Source organism: Lissotriton vulgaris, chromosome 7, assembly GCF_964263255.1.
Source record: "Lissotriton vulgaris chromosome 7, aLisVul1.2, whole genome shotgun sequence".
Taxonomy (NCBI): domain Eukaryota; kingdom Metazoa; phylum Chordata; class Amphibia; order Caudata; family Salamandridae; genus Lissotriton; species Lissotriton vulgaris.
In genome coordinates this window covers 1570716618-1570740346 of record NC_141695.1, presented here as the reverse complement: position 1 = coordinate 1570740346, position 23729 = coordinate 1570716618, and the positions used below count along the sequence as shown (strand labels likewise).

The following is a 23729-nucleotide window of genomic DNA, read 5'->3' as shown; positions in this document are numbered from 1 at the left end:
CCAGACTCTTAAGCCTTTAGGACTTCCCCTTGCCTGGATATTGATTTCTCCAAAGAACTCATTTATTATGCAACAACATATATTCCTTAGGTGTTCATTCATGACGTTCTTATGCCAGACTGTTTGTCAATACTAGCATTCCTAAACACCTTCAAGGTATAAATATACCTTCACTTGGTATGGCAAGGAACAGTGCGGTTCGGCTATCCACTTGCATGACGCGGCTCACCACAGTAAGTCCCGAAGGAAGTCAACTCCCTAACTGACGCACTAACCAGACGCGGTCATCCTCCTCGCCGAGAATCCAGCTCCAGTGTTCCTGACTTCCCTTGCGGGGGGTTAGAGATCGAGTCCCGAGAAATAGATACTAACTCGCTCATTTTAAGGTATGGAGCAGATTAGAACCTAGAGGAACTTTTGGCAATTCTTGGCACAACCAAACTATAGCTAACACAGCACCTACTTCTTTCCTCGTACTAGACTTCGGTTAGGTACACTGGGGTAGGATTATTTTAGAAGCACCAGTTGAGTCTTTTAGCCTGTGTTATTTATGTATGTATTTTTTTTATGTCATAGCTGCAAACCATGCTATTGATTATTTTATATTACTGCTAACGCTGTTTGTATTAGACTTCGCATTCTGTCTTACGATTGTAGCAGTTCAAATCGCTTGCATGAGAAATAGGACTGTTCAATAAACCCTTTTATTGAAACGCCAGTCTCTCTATTTCTGTGCAACTCTGTAGAAACGAAGCATGCACGATTGACTGGGTGAAACTGTAATCTATTGTTTCCACGACTGTTAATCAGGACTACAAGTCCCAGAATGTAAAAGAATGTAAAAGCAAGGGCAAGACCTGAGTGACTCCCTCATGCACATTGTACCCGGGAAACATGAGGTCTGGAATATGTGTAAGAAGTTTTCCGTAATTTGCGCCTATGTTAGCCCGAGAATCGTTCGTTATTGCAATGAAACAGGTTATCATAATGCAGTGTATGGTATCTCATTGTACTATATTGCATTTGGGAATAGGATGTCCTAGTAGCAGAGTTCGGGGGCAGTGGGCAGTGTCAAGCGCTCCAGCCGCACCTCGCAGACCGAGCCTGTGTAGCCGACACCCGGGAGAAAGGAGCTGTGCTTCAGCTGCCCAGGCTGGAGTGCACAGACGCTCAACATTAGGAAAAGAAGCTGCATGTGTGTATGGTGCATTGGAGGCACCAGCGAGCATGCAGGGCTGAACTCAAGGCAAAGGAAGAGGTGTGTCCGCAGCAGTGCGCTCCGTCGCCCCACTCTGCAGTCAAGGCGAAAGGAGCTGCATGCAGCCCCAGGGATCCCGTATCAGAGCCATGGAGCGGAAGCCGCCGAAATCAAGGACAAGTAGGCACTCTAGGCAAAGGAAGAGGTGTGTTCTCGGCAGTGCGCTCCGAAGTCCAGGCGCTGAGGTCAAGGCAAAAGGAGCTGCATGCAGCCCCGGGCGTCCGGTCTTGGAGCCGTGGAGCAGAAGCTGCCGAAATCAAGGACAAGGAGGCACATCTGGCGAAGGAAATTTTAAAAAAGCACTCGAGTGGGGCGCGCGCGCAGCGGCAAAAGTGAATGCAGCTGCAGCGTCCCGCGAGTGTAAGGGTGGCCGTGACCATGATAGAGAGGAAAGCCAGATGCCACCTGTGCGTGTAACCGCACGCTTTAGGCCACACAAAAAGCATGTGGTTGGATTTTTTAAAGCCCACTTACTAAAAGTCTCGCCAGAGCGGCGCATGCGCTGAAAAAAAGGGTCTGTTTTTTTTTTTATTTCCGTAATTTTTTATTGAGTAGTAAAAAATATATATTTACATTAAGTGGAAAAATGTGGTGCGTCCATGTTGTCTTTTGGAATGAAATATTATATATATATATATATATATATATATATATATATATACACACACACACACACACATCAATTAACGCTCATAGATGCATGCAGGCATCACAACGAGAAACTGACTCTTCAATATGCTGACTTCTGCTTGTCAGGATAGCGTTTATAATTTTCAAAATATTAGCGGTGCAAAGCGGTCATACACACACACACATATGTGAACAAGGCAGGTGTGCCGAAATGCGCCAAACGGAAGAGAAATCAACGAAAGCTAAATGGCGAAAACGTATTCCTGTGTTGGAGTCCGATTATTAAAGAGAAGTCGGGAGTGGTTGGAATATTATATATATATATATATATATATATATATATCTCTGCTTCCTTTTCACGCCGAACCATGCACTCAGGCACGGGAGCTTGTTTGCGGGGGGCGTGCCCCGCTATTATCAAAGCTATTACCTTCTTATCTTTTGAAAGAAGAGACAGCACTCTCGGGAGGAGGATCAAGGTTTTATTTCAGACCCTTTGAGCACCAGACGCGTTTCGGCTACTGCCTTTGTCAGTGGTACAAAAGGTAGGCAAAGGCAGTAGCCGAAACGCGTCTGGTGCTCAGAGGGTCTGAAATAAAACCTTGATCCTCCTCCCGAGAGTGCGGTCTCTTCTTTCAAAGGATAAGAAGGTAATAGCTTTGAGAGATATATTATATATATATTTTTTTTCCACTGAAAAAAACATAGGTTTCACACCAGTTATAGTTAGCTGAACATTTTACTCATACAAAATCATTGAAATTACCACGTTATAGTTAGTTGGACTCACTATAACTTGCGCACCCGCAATCCACAGCTGATGACGTCACATATTACACCATTCAGGACATGGTCAGTGACATCACTGATGACATCTCAAATGACATCACTGATGACATCACTGATGACATCATCCATGTGATAATATGATACACCTCATCACACTCTAATATAACCTTTGATACACCCAGTGTTAAATACAAACTACCATTCTTGAAACCATTGACACACCAATACCAGTTACTACATACGCACTCAGTGATTCCTAGGTCTACACACACATCCACTCATTCACCCATAAAATCACTCATACATACAGTCACTCATCAATACAACACTATCATATGCATTCATACACCTATACAGACACTCACACACTGCCACTCATCCCTGGAGTTACTCACACACCTAGTCAGTCATACAAAGAATCAATCACACTCCCATTTTCTCGTCTATACAGTTATACACACACACACACGACACCTTACTTATTCAAACATATACTAACACATACTTACTCTCTTTTACAATCACTGATACAAGTACACATTGATCCATACAGCCACTTACGCAGTCACAGGCTCCCATGTATAGTCATTTACATATGCCAACTCTCCCAAGCACTATGTTTTACATATGTACTTACTTGGACATGTAGCACTGAGATATCCATTCACTCACCAACACAACCATGCACACAGTCAACCGCCCATACAGCTGTTTCCACATGCACTCTTGAACTCATACACCAAATGAATCAACTGCTCACACATCTATGCACAGAGTCACACACCTCCCAGGCACTCACAAACACACACTCAGCCTCACATACAAATACTTGGGCAACCAATCAATAACCCATATAGCCACTTATTTAGCTACCGATCAAAACATTCAGCAGCTTACACAACAACAGACATAATGGACACATTCAGACAGTTTAGTCACTAACCCATGCATTCAGTAAGACACATTTAATCACTCACTCATAGTCAGTCACGCACCTTCTAAATCCTTCATCCAGACACTTATACATCCACTCATTCTTCAATATGTAAAACATATTTAAACTTTACAGAAACAGACAGACACTGGATGATGTCATCAGTGATGTCATCAGTGATGTAATTTGAGATGTCATCAGTGATGTCACTGACCATGTCATGAATGATGTAATGTGACATCATCGGCAGTGGATTGTGGGCGCGCGAGTTATAGTGAGTCCAACTAACTGTAACGTGGGAATTTCAATGGTTTTGTAGGAGTAAAATGTTCAGCTAACTATAACTGGTGTGAGACCTATGGTTTTTTCAGTGAATTTCAAAGGTTTTATAAATGCTAATTCCTAACTATAACGAGTGTGAAACCTATGTTTTTTTCAGTGAATCTCAAAGGTTTTTTAAAAGCTAATTCCTTACTGTAACGAGTTTGTAACCTACGATTTTTAAAGTGAATTATTACGTTTTTTAAAAAGCTGTTTTTTATAACTATTATATTTTTTATAATTTTTTTTATATAATGTGTATTTTTCTAAAATTAGTTTTTCAATGTATTTTTCCTGTGGCTTTTTTTTAATCATTTTACCTCGGAGCGCTCAGGGTTCGCGCACCCGTACACGTAGCGAGAGCGCTATTTGCGCGTGCAAAAAAATATATAAGTATGTATTTAAAGTAAATAATAATGCAAGACATTTAGTGGCATACTTATAAAAGTAGTATTTTTGATTTTAAATAACAGTATTTTAACTTTAAAGGCATTTCCGAAAATCTAGCAAAACGTCATTCAGACGCGCCGCGAAAGCGCCCCCAGAAGCGCCTATGTACGTGCCGCGTAAGCACCGCCGGCAGCGCTCTGGAGCGCGTAGCGTAAGCGCGTCAAGTCATGTGACCTTAAAATGACACTTTTCATTGGTTGTTAACAGTTTTTTTTTACAACTAATGAAAACCCCACCCATTTCCTTCACTACCTCTTTCACTTTGGAGAGAGCAAGACCTGTTCCCTGTTTCTCCTCTTAAATTCTTTGAAAAGAATGGCTGGAAGAGCACCAAGCAGCAGTGACTCTGATGAGTTTCTACAGGAGGACCCTCCTCAGCCAAAAATTAACAGACATTAGAATTTTAATTGGTTAAGTCCAGTGATATGTGTGAAGAATTACAGGGAATCAGGGCCATATATAACCTGGGCACTATGGCACTTTGACTGGGATAGGATGTCTACCCTGTCCCCTTTTAATCATTTCCCTTTTTTTTCACCTCTTGTGTCTCGATTCTACCGAGACACAAGATGGCGGACTCTCCGGACTGTTTGGAATGTTGACAGACATCCGAGAGCCAATAAACTTTCCGCTCGCGCACCTCTGTAGCGCGCCAGGTGCGCTCCCCGGTACGCGTACCAGTAAGCGCTCAAATTGATATATATGTGTTTTTGAAGTTGCTTTTCATAAAAACCACTGGAGCAATTTTAAACAAATATGGAAAGTTTTGCCAAGTTTGGTGTAATTCCGTTCAGGCTGTAGCTGTGTCTAAATGTCCTATGGAAAATTGCATGGGGAAAACACATTTGAAAGTATTGAAATTTAGAACCAATTAAAATGTTACTTTGGTTTTGAATTTGTGTGTGATGAAGTTTGATTGGTTATGTATATATCTAAAATGAGAGGAAAACACGGCCATTTTGTGATACTACTGTCTGAGGTACATTTGTGAGGAATTTTTGGTGCTCAATTTCTGGTGTTTGATTTACACAGCACTAACTTCTTCTACTTTAAAAAAAGGTGAGTTGTTAATTTGTAAGGGGAACTATGTTGTACACTTTAAGATAATTTGAAAAATGTTTTCTGTTAGTTATTTACAGTCATTCTGTTATAATTATGGATTAAGATAGGCTTCATCACATGCAATGCTTTATATATTTCTAGTTCCTGCCTGATACTATACACAGCCCAATTAATTTTAAAGAACTAAATACTTGATTAAGCTAGTTTTATATTATGTATTAATAAAAACGATAAATGAAAGTGATTACTTTTTTCTGCAATTTACAGCAAGAAATTTCAAAATAAAATAGATCACAATGAAGAGACCATGGAAATTTCTTTTGATTTTTCAACTACATTTATTGAAATTATAAATGTCCCGGATATTGACAGCACCAATAATGAAATATTTTCACAAGGAGGAGATGACAAATGATTTTTTTGATCAGTCTCTTGACTAAGAATTTATCGAATGTTTGGATACCATAGAATTCCAACAATCATCATTGAAGACTTTTCATGAGGAGATTCCTGATGATATGATTGAAGAGTAAATTCCTGATGAGGACATGTTACAAGTTCTTTTAAATTATGAAAATTCTGAACAATAAATTAATATTTAGAAATTAAAAATTGGTTGACATATTATTCATTTTTATTTCTAATTTATGAGGTAGTAGCGAAGTGATTGTAGTATAATGTGAGACTTATAGTATAGAGTGCAACTCATATTTACTTCCCTTCTCCCACTATATTTTCTCCAATGTGTATTTGACATCTCTTCTTCATCTCCTGCCTCCTTTCTCTCACTGTCTGTCTCGGATGCACCCTATCGCCACCATTTTGTGTAGTTACAGAAGAGAGTGAAATATAATAGTTCAGAACGTGAAAAGGGGGCAGGGTAGAGTGCCCCTCACCCCCTAGACCTTCTCAGGGGGTCCCAAAAGGATCTGTTTCTGCTTTCCTGAGAGACTATGATATGAGTTCCATATACCACAATAACTTGCATTACAACATGCAAGATATCTACAGAGGAGACGGTGTACATTTCTCAGATGAGGGGAACAGAGTCTCTCTTAAATTTTAGACTCTGCATCGGTACCTACTTGTAGGTACTTAAATTACCCACATAACACAACAGCTCTTTTTAGAGCTACCCTACCCCTAAGCAATCCAAATTCTTATTTAACACTATTTTCTTTCACTGTCTTTCCCTGTGGTACGCTCTGGGTACGCGTACCGGGAAGAGTACATTAGAACGCACCCAGCGCTTAACCCGCGAAAATTTCAACCAAAAAAATAGTTTTTTGCCCTTCAGGGTCCTTTTAGGCCCCCTCAGAAAACCTAGGGGGTCAGGGAGGGTCTACCCTGCCCCCTTATAATCATTTCCACCTTTTTATTTTCACCTCTTGTGTCTCGATTCTACCGAGACACAAGATGGCGGACTCTCCAGACTGTTTAGAATGTTGACAGACACCCGAGAGCCAATCAGCTTTCCGCTCGCGGACTTCCGTGTCGCGCCGGGTTCTCTCCCCGGTACGCGTACCGGTAAGCGCTGGAAGCGCGCATATAGATATATATATGTGTTTTTTAACCTAATTTTCGTAAAAACCACTGGAGCAATTTTCACCAAATATAGAAAAGGCACTTCTGCGTACCAGTCCCTACAATTTTGCAAAGTTTGGTGTAATTCCGTTCAGGGGTTCGGGCTGTAGCCTTGTCTATTCGTCCTATGGAAATTAACATGGGGAAAACACGTTTTGGGACACCCCTTTTTTCTCGGCCCCCGCTTGACGAATCCCCCCGAAACATGCAGGGAAGAAGCGGAGCGGAGCTGGCCTAAATTTTGGAAAATTACACGCAAATTCCTCCACCGGCGCCAAAATTATTCCCAATAGAATATTGCGGATTTCCTTTGGTAGCTAGGTCCTAACTATAACTACCTACTGGCAACCGCCCGTAGGATATAGATATATATATATATATATATATATATATATATATCATATGATAAATTCACTTTCACCTATTTCATTAGACAGTACTAGCAAAAAGTAGACAACGAAAGCTGATGCAGAACAGAAAAATACTGCACTATAGTGGTTTAATGTTCCTCATATGGAAATGGATAAAGGCACTACACATTGCGGGGAGCAACTCTACATAAGGTCAAAATCATTTCAGGTTGTGCTTAAACAACATGAACATACCTCCTTCAGCAGCCACACAGAAGTATCACCAATGCATCTCTTCAGGGGATCAGCATCATGAAGTGGAACGGCAACAGATATCCCACTCCGAGGCTGCATGCTGGCCTAAACCACCCACCAGGTGCTTTCTTCTCAATCATAATATCCTCTGTCAAGCAAGAACAAATTCCCTGGGTAACATCGTTCCAAAAGTAAGTCCAATAAGGTAATCTACTGGAACACTGGTTTCTGTGTCAACCACCCCCTCGGTGTTACGGTTTGTGGGAGCTTCCAATGGCTGAAGGATGCAAGAGAGTTACACTGCTTTATTACACAAAAGCGGGCTGTGGCTACTTTAGACGAGCTACATTCAGTAATTGCATGTGTACAGCGCTTACTACCCCTGAGAAGGCATTGAAGCTTTTTTTGACAAGTAGCACGCCACTCCGCAACCCTACAAGGATTAGTGGTCAGTTAGAATAGGGAAATATAATATGTACTTGAGCAGTGGGCATATAACTTATTTCGGTTGAAAAGGATAGTGGAGAGATAGAAGGGGAGGGGTTTACATTTATATAGCGCTGCATACCCCGATGAGGTATCAAAGTGCTTTTCGAGGAGTAGCACAGTTCTCTGGAACCCAAACAAGATTAGAAGTAAATTAGTAAACGGAAATATGATATTATTTTGAGCGGTGGAGATGTGAGTTTGTTAATTGGATTGAAAAGGATAGTGGAGTGATAGAAGAGGGAAGGGCCTAGCAAGTGTTTATTTGGATTTCATAGCAGCAGGAAGAGGTTTGGGATGATTAGAGGGGGTTTGTAGAGTTAGCGGGAATGTGACTGAGGATGGACGAGGCCCTTGTGCAAGGAACCCTCACCAGAAGCAAATGGTGCCAACAGGGTTTATGCTGCATTTGAAGTAAAGAGGAGCCAGTTATTGGTGATAGGCCTTAAATTGGATGTTCAGCACTGTGTGCATCCGCTTCTATATCTTCGCAGCTAACCAAGACGATAAAATGGCACTTGAGTTATACAGCTGGGCTGAACACCTCCCGTCATGTTGTAGCTCATGCTTCAGTGTAACCCTAATTAACCTGCATCACTCACTTGTAGGATGCTATAGTAACTCCTAACCTCAGTAGAGCTTCTCCTAGCACTGGAGGACAGCTAATTTGTAAGGTAATGCAATTTCATCCAGAATACACCATATACACATACAGTAGGTGCACACACCAATCAATCAAAACTACTACGGTTTTACAGGGGACGAACGACTCGTTTGACTAGAAAGAGCGTCTGGATAGGAATCTTATGAAGCCGCGCCCCGAGGCTCTGAGAGCATTTTAAAGTCAGTGGTAATCTGGTTCCGCTTGTAAGCGCGATTTAGATGATGATCGGGGAGTGATTTGTTAACAAAGCATTATAATGGGATATTTTCACAGACATCCTCATCATTTTGTGCACACCATCACGGAGTGATACATTAATTAATCCCCTGAAGAAGGGCCGATGGGGCCTGAAATGCATTGGGCGGTTCTGCAAAAAATATTTTTTTCTGTGATGCATATTTAACTTATGTACAGAAAGAATTCATTTGTGAGATCAACAAAGTAAAAGGCATATGTTTTTGATGACATGAATAATGTATTGTGGAAATTATTGTTAATTGATATTGCAAAACAGCATTAGAGCTTAATTTTAGTTTGAGAGTTTCATCACTAAGATTTAGGCAACAGTGCGCAGAGGCCAAGTGGAAACACTTGAAGTCACATTCATTCAGTTACAGGCACACAAGGACAGTGTACGATCCTCAGCAGCACACCTGGTTAATGTTTAGCAAGTAGATTAAGATAAAAGAATAAGGGAGTGCTCCTTTCAAATCATTTCATTGGCACACACCAATCAAGCCATCTTACGGTCATTAGAACAAGTAACCTGCATGTTATCTACAGACAAACCCAGTAGGCACTTGACTTCCTGACCGCTCGCAGTGGGACTGGACTGTGTAACCTGCCGGTGACAGTTTATGACCAGAGCTCTACTCACCTATTTATGAACAGCTTTTCTCTGGCTTTTTTGTATAACTCACAGTCCTCAATAACTAGGATATGTTTGAAGGGTTTCAAGAATGATTTTACCTTTTCTCCTACAGTCCACCCTGACACTTGCATGGTCCCTCACAACTCACCTCCAGCTCCATCTCCTGTATCTCCCATCTGAGAAGTGCCACCAGTTAAGAGTGCCATCAGCAAGGAGGTCCACAAGCGAGGAGTGCCACTAAAGGATCCTCTTCCTAGTGAGGCCTGTCCCTTAACTTAGAGGGCAGCCCACTGATCCCCTTTTCCACCACACTGGTGCTTGAAGGAGCTCCGTGGCCTGCAGCCCTGTGGTGCTGCAGAGCTTGTGGACATCTTGCAATGCAGATTTACTGTGCTCTCAGGGGCACACTCTGGGTTGTACCAATATTCATTGAATAGAGGTTGGGTGTAACAGCCTGAGCTGCAGACTTCTAAACTGAGGAACAAGGTTGGAGCCTCAGCTTCAGCAAAACATCCTGCGAGTCTGGGCAAATCACTTAATTTTCCCATACCCTTCTCCCTGCCAAAAAATGAACGTGACCGTGTGTATTTGAGCTGGAGCTCATGTAAACTACTCAGATACCATCAGGTAGAGTTAGCGCTATATAAAAACTGCAACAACAAAAACATACATTAGAACGAATTCCAATTTAGGATAAAGACTTTTGTAGGCCAAAACACAGCTTTACTGTAGATTAAATTGCATTTTATAGGGCTTACTGCCCCTGACGAGGTGCTGAAATGTCAGTGATCTAAAAGCACCCCTCTTCAATGCGTTGGTGGTGACAACCTGCCATGACTCCTTCCTAGCTTTCGCTGCCACCTGTGTCCATATCTTGTGCGTGCACCACGTGCCCGGGCCCCGCTCACCTCTGCGGGCTCCAGTCTCTTGGGCTTGGCACGGGTGTCGGAGCCGCTGTGTGTGCTGGAGAGGATCAGTTCAGAGTCCCTGGGATGCTCCAGAGCCCCGCAGTGGCTCTGGCTGGGCCGGCTCAGGAGACAACGGAACCTTCTGCAGACGGACACATATATATATATTTCTCTTGGTGCTCTGCGAAGGGCAATGTACTTGAAATTCATATTTGAATCCGTCCTCTAACAGATATTCTAGACCACAAAACATGAATTGCACTATATCCATAAATAGCTCCCTGCCACTTGCTAAGTAAGGACGGGATCTGTGCCACACAATAACACTGCTGTAATATGCCCAACTGACATGGACATATCTGCATGTTATTTCATAAAAAACAAGTCTCATAACCTCTTAGTTAAGGGCTGTCTATCCCTGCCAAAGAGAAGCTTCTCCAAGGGTGTCGGCTGGCATGCATCCTCAACAATAGACGCATTAAGCACCGGACTAAGACATCCATATTATGATTAGATTACAGCAAGACGTGCACGTAGACAGGGGTATACAGTGAGCTGCGACACCGCTGTGCACTGCCAACGCAGGTGCACATATTAGTGTGGTAAATTTACTTTAAAAACGTGGGGAAACAGTTTACCACCTTCAATGCTTCCGCAAGGTATTCCTCAAACTAAATATAACGCTGCATGAAATTGAGTCGTATTATTTTTAACTACAGAATTTTGTGTTTTCTGGTGTTGTAACGCATCGACAACGTATGGAGGGGAGGTTACATGCAAGCACGCCATTCCTTCTCCCCAAGGAGTAAGACTGGCATGTAGTAAACAGTCAACTGGGTGGCTTGGAGTGTTAAGGTGGTCCCATAGCTGCTCAAGGGGGAGGGGGGTGGAGGGGGGGGGACACGCTGTCCACTTCCTTTCCTAGCCCTCCAAACTGTTGTGAGCTCCAGCCCCTTCCTGCTGTTTCTCCAGCCCCCTCTTGTAAACCCCACGCCCCCATTCCCCTCCTCTTGCAGAGCTCAGTTGCTTTGTATCCGAGTCTGTGGCATGTGACCCACTGCATACAGAATGTAATATCAGATACTCGTTACAGGCGCAGGCTACTGGGAAAAATCCCATTAGAATACACTTCTAGAGACAATCGCCTTTGCTCTTAAAGCATCAGTGCCTAAAGAACATGTTTCAGAAGCAGGGACAATGCAAACAAGCATTTGCAATGCAAAAGGTCTCGCATTTTTTTTAGAGTAAGAGCTATCAAGAGTTGTAATAAAATTGTTTTTACTCATGTGAGCGAGAGCGCCAGTACAAAAGTGATAGAAAGCGAGCGAGAGATGGTATAAAGAGATAGAGTTCTTTGCATATTTAAGTGAGAGGTAGAGTGAAGAGAGAGCAAATGAGATAGAGAGTTAGCGGAAGGTAGAGTGAGAGAGAGAGTTTAGAGGTAGGTTGAGAAAGTTGGAGAGATAATTGTGTGGTAGAGTGAGGAGAGAGAAATACATCTTGTGATTCTGGGCAAAATCACTTAATATCCCAGTGCCTACCAACAACTAGGAATTATAAATCCTACTACGAAGGAAAATTGCATCTTGAAAAATCTCTTCAGAAAATGCCAGGACTCCCTCTAACGGAATAAGCCTGTGACGCAGGAAAGGCGATGCTAACAATATAGCAGCTGGGTGTCAGCACCTGCGCTTTTAAATGGCGATGCGTCTCGTGCGTGCCGGCGTAGAATAAAGGTGCGGTATATTTAACGACCAATGGCACGTCTCAATTTTGTCAAAATGTAATAGTTGAGAATGTTCCTGCAGTCTGCCTACAGCACTCTGGAGTGGCTGTTAAACTTCCCAATTATAATTAAAATCAGTTTGGAGTCTTTTTAAGCAGCGAGACCCGATAACAGAGCCAAAACAAAGTATATCAAGGTCCTCCGTCTGGTTTACATTGCCTTAAAGAAAAGTAATTGTTTATATATTTATAGCAAATATAATGTCAGCTACAACACAACAGGGACCTTTTTCTAATGTTAAAGCAGAGTTGTTTTCTTTCTGCAACAACCAAAGTTTTAAGTGATAAAAATGTGTTGAAGTTTAGTACCATGTTCAAATAAACTGGAGCATTGTAGACGCAAACAGCTTGTGTAACCGAAAATAAAATAGTATATGTATACTGTTTATGAATAATAAACCAAGAAACGGTGGCGGATTAGTGCAGAAGAAAAACTGTGATTTGATCACACTTTTTTTTGTTCTAATATTATCAAACTTTGAGGAGTGTAAAGTTCTTTATTTGTTTCCAGCAAGGGGAAACAGAATTATAACAAGGTCCGAGTAAAAAAGAGCTAATCAGGAATCTATGTATTCTGCCTGAGCCCTGTGGAAAGTGATCCGTTGAGGAAAAAGAACATCAGACACAATCGTGCCGTGAGTCAATGCGTCAGGACAGCCAACAAGCATATACACAGTAACATAACATCGACTTTGTAACCATGTGGGAAATGGCGTCCTCAATACCAGTCTTGTTAAACATTGACGGGCTTCACTTGAAGACTCAAGGTCGATTCGTCACTGGCTACGCATTAACCTTCTGAGGTGGAGACTGACCAAGGGTGGGACGTGGGGAAGTTGGGTCAAGTGTCTCAGTCATTTGAAGCACTTTCTAACACATGCCAGATAAGTGCCAGTTTGTCTTACTAGCTGCCGGGTACATGGATTCGGTTTGTAACTGGGAAATTTGTCTGCAGCAGGTCAGGATTATTTGTCTTTCTGCTGTTGGTTTCCTGATCAATAATTGGACCATCGACTCATTAGTGTTTAACAGAGATAAGGAGCTTGAACAGAGGATACTAAAAAATGAGATGAAAATAAACAAAACGAGTGGTGTGCGCGTGCCACACCGAGACATCTGTTTCCTATTATCACGTACGCCTCTGTGCACGATAATTGCAAACAGATGTCGGGTCTGCGGGTAACCGACACCAATAGGCCAAGGGCGGAGGAATGTGCCCACATTTGGCAAATTGCGTGCTGTCTTTGTTAAAAAGAGGCACGCAAAGGCCAATAGCGTGGGCCAAAACGAAAAGCACACGCACTAGCGTGTGCGATTCTTAGGTTAATTTTAGAAGCCCCTACATAAAGTCTTCGCCAGAACAGCGCATGTGCGCTGTTACAGGCTCGACCTAAAAACCGGGAGCAGTACTCGGTATACCGCTTACTCGTGACATGAGCAGCTGCACAGCAGACTACTTTTTAATAATTTTTAGGCACTGCACTCTCTTGCAACATTATTGCCAATTAGAAAGCAGACTGTGCACTCCGTCAGCCGGAAACCGCAGGTGGTGGCTATATTCAGGTTTTAACTTTTTTCATCTCTCAGGCTGGGGAGGTGGAGGAGGGCGCTACTGCGCACTAATCCACGCGTGTGAACCTCCATGGATGCGTTTGTGGCGGGGAGGGAGAAGGCTCTGAGTGGGGTCACCGCCCCTTTCTCCTGCACCTTATCCTACGCTCCAGACCTCCCTTTATTTTTGCAACATAACATTTGTGAACCTTCCAATGTTTCAAAGGATAAATAAAGGCATTTCTCTCACTTTGTGACGGTTATCGTTGACTATAACCGGCGGCAACTAATACTTAGAGATAAGCCTTTAAAAAATAGGATCACATTCATCACGCAGGCAGAAGAGTACGGGGGCTGTTGATGTGTGCCCCACGAATGCCTCTGCATGGCAGAGATTGCTCTGCTAGAAAGGGGCATGGAGCTGGGCCGATGGCAGCACTAGAAATCACAACATCAGACAGGTGCTTGCAAGCACTAGAGGGTGCGTCACCCCGGGGGCTAATTAATATCGTAAGTTTCAAAGGACTGGCTGCTGCAGCAGGAGGGGGAGGCGGCTTTGGTCTTGTGCACACTCGCAAGCAGGGCCAGTTTCAGTGGGCTAAAAAAAGGCTAAACCCTGCTGAAAGGAGAGCCTTCCCAAAGAAACTCAAAAATAATTGCAAGGAAACGGTATGGATGGGCAGAAAAGCAATAATACAGGTATCAGGGACGGAAACCTCCCACCGCAAGGGGGAACAAATGTTAATATATTATCCACAGAAAAGAAGGAATTTTCCAAAGGCACAAAACGGAACCAGTGGGGAGTGAGGGGTGTGGTCAATGTCTCTAGAGAAGATACATCAAGCCTCGCCAAAACACACATATATATATATATATATATATATATATATATTTTTTATTTTTTTTTTTATTCAGCTCTGCATGTTCCTAAAAGCTGGGAAGATGGCGAGGCTAGCACAGCAAACCGTTTGTTGACGCCATCTTTAGGAGGAAATAAAAAAAAAACTCATGCAGCACTTTTTTTCCTATTTTTCCCAAAAACCTAAAAAGGTTGCTATATTTTGCCTATTTTCTCAGTCCCCTCAAATAGAATCATCCACAAACCCAGGCTGTTCCTGTGAGACACAGGGTCAAGACTGATTTGCATATGGGAGGTCCTAGCTGGGGTGGTGTAGTGAGCAAAAAAAAAAAAAAAAAAACAATGGATTTATCCCAGATCTCCTGAATAGGGGTGAATGTTTGATATAGTCAGCATTCCGTTCATCATTTGCTGCTGCAGTATTATGCATAGTTCATTTTGAGCACAACATGAAAAGATTAAATTGTAGTGCTACCTGTCAGTGTTAAGCAATGTGAAACTACTGAGTAGATCCATTCAAACACCAAACAAAATCTACATATTTTTATACATCTCATTCTAGAAACTAAAGGACACTAATCAGTAAGATGGAGTTAATTGAATGCAGTCATCAACAGGCTGCAATCATCGCCATAGGATTAGGGTAACATTTGTAAACCTACTTTATTGTGGACTGGTGAGCAGTTAAGGGCTTTAAGAGTTTTATAAATGCAAACAAAGTCAGCCAAACCTATGGTGTTACCAGTCTTTACTGGCTTAAGGAGATCAAAGTTTGAGAGTCAGTTATGCTTGCATAGTATTAAGAGTGAACCCAGATGCGGCAATGCTGGGGAGGCCCATTTCTCTGGTGTGAAGGCTCAAAGTAATCAATAGGTTCGGACATTCAAACATTTTTTATGACAACATAACTAATGGGTAATAGCTGCTAACATATTTTGCAGCAGTCAGATGGATTTAGTGTATTTTGCAGACAGGCAGAATATATGGAAAATGTTGAACATTGGCAAGAGGCAAGAAAACGCCCACTGTTTTGCAGAACAGCAAATTAGAATAAAGTAATCATGCCAACCAAACGTCGATCAAAAATAGTACTGGGAAGGGGAAAAAAATTGAAAACACACAAAAAAGGAAGTGTGCAAAACCCCAAAATATATGTGAACAAATCAAAATCTACAAAGATTAGCTCCCAGTTTTCAAAAGCACTTTAACAGATGTGAAGGCAAAATTGAGGTGTTGTGGTACCTGTAGCATGAAGTGGGTATTTTCACTGGAAAGCAACACATTGATAGAATGGAGGTTTACGCTATGTGTATTATAATTGAGAAAAGTTAATCTGCATATGAAGGGGGAAGAAAAGATTTGTTATAACGAATTATCAGAAGTACTCTTAATCAAAGTTTCTCTTAACATTACACTTTAGTCAACATGGCCACTGAGCACCATACATCCTTAAACCCCTCTACTGTCCTATAACAGCTCCAAAAAAAAACAAAAAAAACACAACAGCACCCTGCTGTATTCGTTCGAAACTTTCATTTGCCACCTACAGCCTACAAAAATCTTCATTAAGTCTTTAAATAATAAACAGCAGAATAACATGCTCACGCTATGTAACCAACTTCACCCTCTCACTTAATCGTACACCCATTCTCTTGCCCTTCAAACTTTATGCTGCTTTTGACACAGGTGGCCAACATCTCTATGCCACTCACAGTATCAAGGGACCAGCTCCATCATTCTTTTTCTCTTGCGTCTCAAGCCTCTGTTTTGTCTCTTGCTGCTGTTTAACCCCTTCGACGCTCATGACGAGCTGGGCTCGTCATGGCGTAGCCCGCTCGCACACTGATGACGAGCCCAGCTCGTCACGCAAAGTGCGATTTTGAAAAACCCAGCGCGCTAGCGGAATTCCGCTAGCGCGCATGCGGTTAAGCTCTATGGCCAATCAGCACCTACCTGCATACACCTTAAAGCCCTAGAGCTGGGAACACTCAATTAACATATTGACACCAGTTGTGTACCACCTGTACACAGCATACCTTCTTCTTGTGCCACCTGTACACCAAACACCTTTGTTGACGTCTACTTCTACTTCACACCTTCCTCCGCTAACCTCCAACTGCAAAGAGTCATTGCCTGGCACTTTGCTTACTCCATTTCAAAGCCCCAAATCGAACTTACAATCAGCCTCCTTGACTGTATCCCCTCAACTTGAAAAACATGGAATTCTCTGAAACGCCAGCATACAACTTTAGATCGTTCATTCCATTTACACTGACTGCTACCAGATTTCAAGTAAACATGGAAAATGCAGCACCTAACAGAGACTTAAAATACTTGCCACGAGTACTTTATGTAAAAGCCTTGCAGTTGATATAATCCACTACTCCTCTTCCTGGATACAATCAAACTATCACGCAAATACTATTAAATGTACCCAGACACATCCAACATCAAAAACCATCAGAAGGGTGACTTGCTAAACACCATAGGGTCTCAAAAAAGTAATAGTTATGCTGGGTTAACAACCTTCTATGAGCCTGCCCCAATATACTGCTGACAAACCCTTAACCTGTGTAAGCTCGATTATAATCACTCTTTTGCCAATCATATCCTACTCACCACTCTAAAAACATGAACTACAATATCAAGGTTACAAAGATTCCTCTTATGGGGCTCCTTAACCAGGATATACAACTATAACGATGAATACTTATAATTTGAGACTTGAAAACCAAAAACAACTCATAAACCGGAGTGGAACACGAATTCCAACTAACAATTGGCCTAGATAAAAACACTTTCTAAAGAAAAAGGCAATAATTTTTAAAGTCCTTGCCTTTCTCAATTCTTTATACAAAATGCCTCATCCGGGCCGAAAACGGAACCCATCCAAACCGACAGTTATTTTCTTCTATACTTTTAGCATGCCCAGCACTTCTGATAGAAGCATTATTGCAAACTAATCAACATAATTAAAGATTACAATTTAATGAGAAAAAAAGCGTACAAAGAAAAAAAATATTCTAAAGCGCTCACCTTAATGGTTTTAAATTCCTTCTTCCATGGATAAAGAAAAAGATTAATCCCAATAGTCTCTAACATTTCAATTGCCTCGTACAGTTTGTGCAAATTTGACGACTTCATCAATTTCAGTGAATTTTCAGCCACCTCATAAAATTTTATCAACCGGAATCTATAGCAAGGATCAATTTTATGGAGGCTGAGCAAGGCTGAAGCAGCAGTTCTAAGGTAGTCATCATTGTAGCATTGTTTGTTCTCGGATGCATCCAATTTTGACTCATGAAAGTGCACATACTTTCTAAACAAGTCGTCTTTATATTTTGTATCCATTGAGATTTACTTTGATTGGGAAGCACAGATACATCATCTCTTCCATGGCTTTTCTTGGACAAGGAACTTGGCTGCAACAAGACGGTAGCAGACGGGCATTTTCAATCGTCAGTAGCAAGCTCTGAAAGTCAGAAGAATTTAATGTAAGTTTCTGAAAACTGACTTTTCCACAAATTTCATTGAACAGTTAATGGGGGGAATTTAGGGGAAGTTGTGTGAGTTTTTTTTTGGGGGGGGGGGGGGGGGGTGCTGGGGTAGCACTAAAAATAAACAAAAAAACATATGTTCTTACGGTCTGTTGAACATTGTACTGCAGGCATCAACCAAGTACACGGAAAGGCATAGAAATTACAATTGATTACACGTTTAAGTCTACATCTGCATCTTTCATAACCATACCAACCCCGAAGTCTCGAGTGACTAGCGTTCATTCAATCCACGAGAAGCAACGCTCAGAACAAAACACTTCCCCTAATAGATTTATATATAACAATTGGCTGTCTAAACTGTTACTGCTGTATACAACTTTAAAAGCCTAACAAGTGTTAGAAATCAAACTGAAGCAATTACCCATTGCTGGAATAAACTAATTTATTAACGTCGATTGCATTCCTTGGAAGCCTCGAAATGACCATGAAAGTGCAAATACTTCACAGCTTCAACAAAGTAGCATCAAAGCTCCCAAGTCCTGGAGTCTCTAGCAATTGGAAGTCTCGATTCTACGTCAGGACCGGAGGCTTCAGATTATGCTTTTGTACCTTCTTCGCTGTTTATTACAAAAGTCACAGCAGCCAAAAACAAACCAAATAACAACAGCCCTACCTTAGAACAAAGGATATGGGCAAAACAGAAAAACAATGTCCATCGACTACAACTCCCATGAGTAATACTAGGCAGTCCATATTATAGTCCTTTCTCAGTCTCCACTGCAGCTAGACAGGACGTCCCCTTCATGACCACTTCCTCTTTCTTCGCTGCTTCACAGCCAGTTAATTGGTTTTCTCCCTTTCTTCTCAATTTGTTTATGATAGTGGATTATTAGGGGTTTTTCTGTATCTAATTTTGTATGTTCACTATTGTGGGGTTTATTACTGTGCTCCGTTTTCTTTCCAGAGCCCATTGTCAGTCGCGGAGGCATTTCTTGCTCCTACGCGATTTTGCCCGTTTTCGCCCGCCTCCGGCCACTAGGGGGAGCCAGAGCATCTCGTTCTCCTCGGCGCGGTGTCTCGTCAGAGAGCCGCGCTGAGGAGAACGTTTCTGCCGTTACTCGCCCGGTCACCTCACCTTGACGCTCATTGAGCCGGTATAAAGCCCCACATTTATTACTGACGCCCCGTTTGGGGTCTGTATTGCGGTTTTAACCGTGCGGCCGCCTGCGGGCGTTACAGGGCACTAGAAGGCTTCCCTTTGACAGTTGCTAGCGCGCAGGGAGGTGACAGAGGCCCGGTCTTGCAAAGAGGGCAAGCGCGCTAGTGGGGTGTGTGCCTCCCTATATTCCCGGTTCTACTGGGCACCATCTGCGAGCAGGCTTGTTCTGCCCCAAATTCCTGTACAGGCTATTGCCTGCTGCCCTATCCTTCAGGCTGACCCTGGTCCCTTCTTATACGTGGGGCATTGTGGTAGTGCTAGGCACCTGGAAGAGATGGGGGACGAGTATTATGAGGAGGAGGAGTCTCAGGGCTACCTCAATGATGGCGAGTTTTACCAGGCCGTAGATAGCTCTATTTATAGGTGCGTTACAGAGATCGTGGGACCTATGGAGGAACGCCTCTCGGCACGTATCATACAATAGTGCGAGAGAGTGACTCAGGCACATCTAGGGGTCCCAGTTAATCCTACGGCCCCGACAGGGAGTTCTCCCCCAGTCCCTAAGAGACCCTGTAAGGAAGGGGTGTCGAGTGGGGCGCGCAGTGTGGATAAAGACGCCTTCGAGAGGTTGCGCGACGCATTCTTGGCGAAGGCGATAGATCCCGCCCAGTCGTCCTCCCCAACCCCGGGCCCCTCGGGAGCCCCTGCCAGTTCAGCTCCTTCGTCACCGGCGCAAACCTCCCCGGCGGACACCGATGATGACGAAGAGTCGGAGCGTTCTTGGCAGCCTTCGGGCTCCGCCGCCGAACTTCCGCAGGACAGTTCAGGTATGCTAGACCCGGACGAAATAATACATCCGAGGTCAGCGGCCTGGACTCCTGGGGAGAAGGTGGCGAAGTTTGTCGCTGGCCGCCTCCGCAAGCCCTTAGAAAAGGAGGCGAGGAGCTGTTTGCGTGGGGAGTGCCCCAGGCCTACGCTTAAAGGGAAGGTTGCCCTGACCCCAGAGTTAGACCCAAAAATGGCTACCTTTTTGGCAAAATTTGTTAAGGACCCTAGGAAAGGGATTGATCGTTCCTGGCGGGCTTGCCAGGATAAGCTGTTAGATGCCATAGGCCCCATAACAAAAATTCTGGACATGGGTGAAGAGGCCAAAGTGTCCGGGGCGGCCATCTCCCCTGAGGTCCTTTCTAACTGGGCGCAGAGAGTGGTGGTTTTCCTGGGAAACGCGAACTGCGCGCTGTCCACAACGCAGAAGGTCCCTCCTTATTAAATTAGACCCTAAGTTAGGGGATCTGGCCTCTTCTGAGGCAGGGGCAGTGGCCCAAGGGGGTCTCTTTGGAGAGCCATATATCAAGGAACTGTGGAAGTTTGTTAATACCTTTACATCCCTAGATAGGGCTCAGTCAAATATCAAAAGGGTCTTCCACCAGCGTTTCTCCAGGGGGGCCGGTCGCGGAGGGGGCCGCGCGACCGGCCGTGGTGGTCAGCAAGCGACCACCAGAAATCAAGGCTCCGGGCGAGGGCAGTATAACTCCTCGCAAAGCTACAACAACTTTTATCCTACCAGAGGACCGTGGCCGTGGTGGATTCAAGAATACTGCTGGGAACTCCTCCAACGGTGAGTGTAATCTCGGCGGACAAGGTCCGCATGGGGGGGGTCGTTTGGCCTGGTTTCCAGAGGCCTGGGCCGCAATAACGGCGGATGCCTGGGTTTTACAGACTATCCAAGGTTTCCACGTGGAATTCTACGATCAGCCCCGACAAGTCAGGCCCCCTCCTCCTATCGTTTTCTCTTCTGCGGACGCACGCCTAGTCGACGAAGAGGTTTCAGACCTGCTTCGAAAAGGCGCCATCTGCCTTTCTACTCGACACCCGGCGGAGTTTTTGAGCAACTTGTTCCTGGTGGACAAGGTAGATGGTGGGAAGCGTCCGGTTATCAACCTCAAAGAGTTCAACGGTTGGTTGGTCTACCGGCATTTCAAGATGGAGGGTATCCATCTTTTGAGAGATGTGCTCCTTCAAAACGATTGGATGGTGCGCCTACACCTCAAGGATGCGTACCTTGTGGTTCCCATTCATCCCCCGCACCGTCGCTTTCTGCAGTTACGGTGGGGGACCCAGGTGTTCGAGTTTACCGCCCTTCATTTCGGGCTTTCTTCTGCCCCTTGGTGTTTCACCAAGCTTCTCCGGCCGGCGATGGAAGTTTTATGGAGCCAGGGTATCCGGATGATAGTCTATCTGGACGACATCCTGCTCATGGCTCAGTGCCCCGAGCAGTTGGATCTACAGCTGCACCAAACAATATCCTTACTCCAGGGGCTAGGGTTTGTGATCAACACGGAAAGCCTATTCTGGTTCCGTCCCAGTCAGTGGTATTCCTCGGTTTCACCGAGGATTCAATGCAATGCACCCTAAGCCTTCCTTCAAGGAAGCTCGGGAAGATCCGCCACATCCTCCGCCAGACGATCTTGCGATCGCACGCGTCTCTCCGTCAGATTGCCCGGGTGGTGGGGGCTGCTGTCTTCCTCCATCCAGGCAATCTTTCCAGGGCCCCTGCACTACCGAGCCCTTCAACGCCTCAAGGCGCATCACCTCCGTCGGGGCCTGACGTACGGTCAGGTGGTTCCCCTATCGGACGAGGTTAAGGAGGAAATGAATTGGTGGCTCGCGCATATGGAGGCCTGGAACAGCCGGGCGATTTTCGGTCCTGTCCCGGACTTGGTGATAGAGTCAGTCGCCAGCTGTGCGGGCTGGGGCGCTCGCTGTGCAGAGTTTTCTACAGGCGGCGCCTGGTCATTCGGAGAGCAAGAGCTCCATGTCAACTGTCTGGAGCTATTGGCCGGGTCCTTCGCAGTGCAATGCTGGACCAAGGACACAGTTCGTTCTTGCGTCCTGCTTCGCATGGACAATATCTCGGCTGTGCGATACGTCAACCATCTAGGAGGCCCTCGCTCCAAAGCCCTTTCGGACTTGGCGAAGGTTTTCTGGAATTGGTGCCTGGCGCGCCAGGTGTCGGTGACGGCGGAATACTTGCCGGGCCAAGACAATCAGGTGGCAGATTGGCATTCCCGATATCTACGGGACTCCAGTCAGTGGAAACTCGATCCATAAGTGTTCAGGTGGCTGGACGATACCTGGGGCCCGTTCTCAGTGGACCTCTTTGCGTCCCGTCTGGACTTCCAGCTCCCACGTTTCTTCAGTTGGAGGCCGGGCCCTCTAGCAGAGGCCACGGACGCCTTCCTCCAGGACTGGAGCCGAGAGAAGTCGTACGCCTTTCCCCCGTTCTCGATGATACTGAGAGCGGCGGCCCATCTGCGCCGCCAACAGGCGGATGTGGTAATGGTGACTCCTTGGTGGAGATCAAGTGTGGTTTCCAGTTCTTCTGGAACTTTCCTGGGATTCTCCAATCCTACTCCCCCGGTTTCCGCGGCTTCTTCTCAGCGCGGACGGGGAACTCCATCATCTGCTCACTCAGAGCTCTCTTCATCTCATGGCATGGAGGCTTTCGGGCGACGTTGGTCGCTCCCGGGCCTTTCGAAACCGGCTGAGGATTTCCTCTCAAAGGCCTGGGCAGTCAGCACGACAAAACGTTATCGCTCTGCCTGGAATAAGTGGTCCCGCTGGTGTCTTCGATGAGACCTGGATCCCTTGGTCGCAGTCGTCGTTCCTGCGTTGAACTATCTGGCGGAGTCGGCCGCGGCAGGTCTGGCCTATCGTACTATCAATGCGATGCGGTCAGCGATCTCGGCGGGCCACCAACCAGTGGCGGGGCACCACTAGGAGAGCATCCTTTTGTTTGTCGCCTACTACGTGGTATTCGCCTGTCTTTGCCTCCAGAACCGCGTTATTCGGTTCTTTGGGATGTTAACCTGGTGCTTAACCTTTTTTTGTCGTGGCCGCCGAATAAGTATCTGTCCTTGAAGGAACTTTCAGCGAAGTTGGCAATGCTCTTATGTCTGATTTCATGCAGACGAGTATCGGATGTACGTGCCTTGGATGTCACGGCGAGAGTTTTTTCCCCTGACGGGGTGGTCTTCACCTTGGGGCCTCGCACGAAGTGTGCTTCAAAGTCGATTTCTTATCCATGCTTCGTGGACTCTCCCAAACTGTGTGTGGTTCACAGTTTAAAGGTTTATGAGGACCTAACCTTGGAACTTCGCCCTCCGGGCGAACGACAGCTGCTAATCGCGCTGCGAAAGCCACACAAGGCTGTCTCTTCTCCCACCATCGCCAGATGGGTACGGTGGATCATGCAGGAAGCAGGCTTTGACACAAAACAGTTCGGTGCGCATTCCGCTAGAGGGGCCATGGCC

General features: G+C 44.7%; 1 protein-coding gene across 7 annotated transcripts in view; it reads right to left on the bottom strand.

Annotated features, from left to right (window-relative positions):
- SPATA2 (spermatogenesis associated 2) overlaps positions 1–23729 on the bottom strand; it is an 89913-nt gene that overhangs the window by 49975 nt on the left and 16209 nt on the right. For all 7 annotated transcript variants that reach the window (XM_086932472.1, XM_086932476.1, XM_086932474.1 and 4 more), the window contains one exon: positions 17794–18229. In XM_086932472.1, the coding sequence (XP_086788598.1) occupies positions 17794–18108 (315 nt within the window). In that variant the 5' untranslated portion in view covers positions 18109–18229. The remainder of the gene's footprint in view (positions 1–17793; positions 18230–23729) is intronic.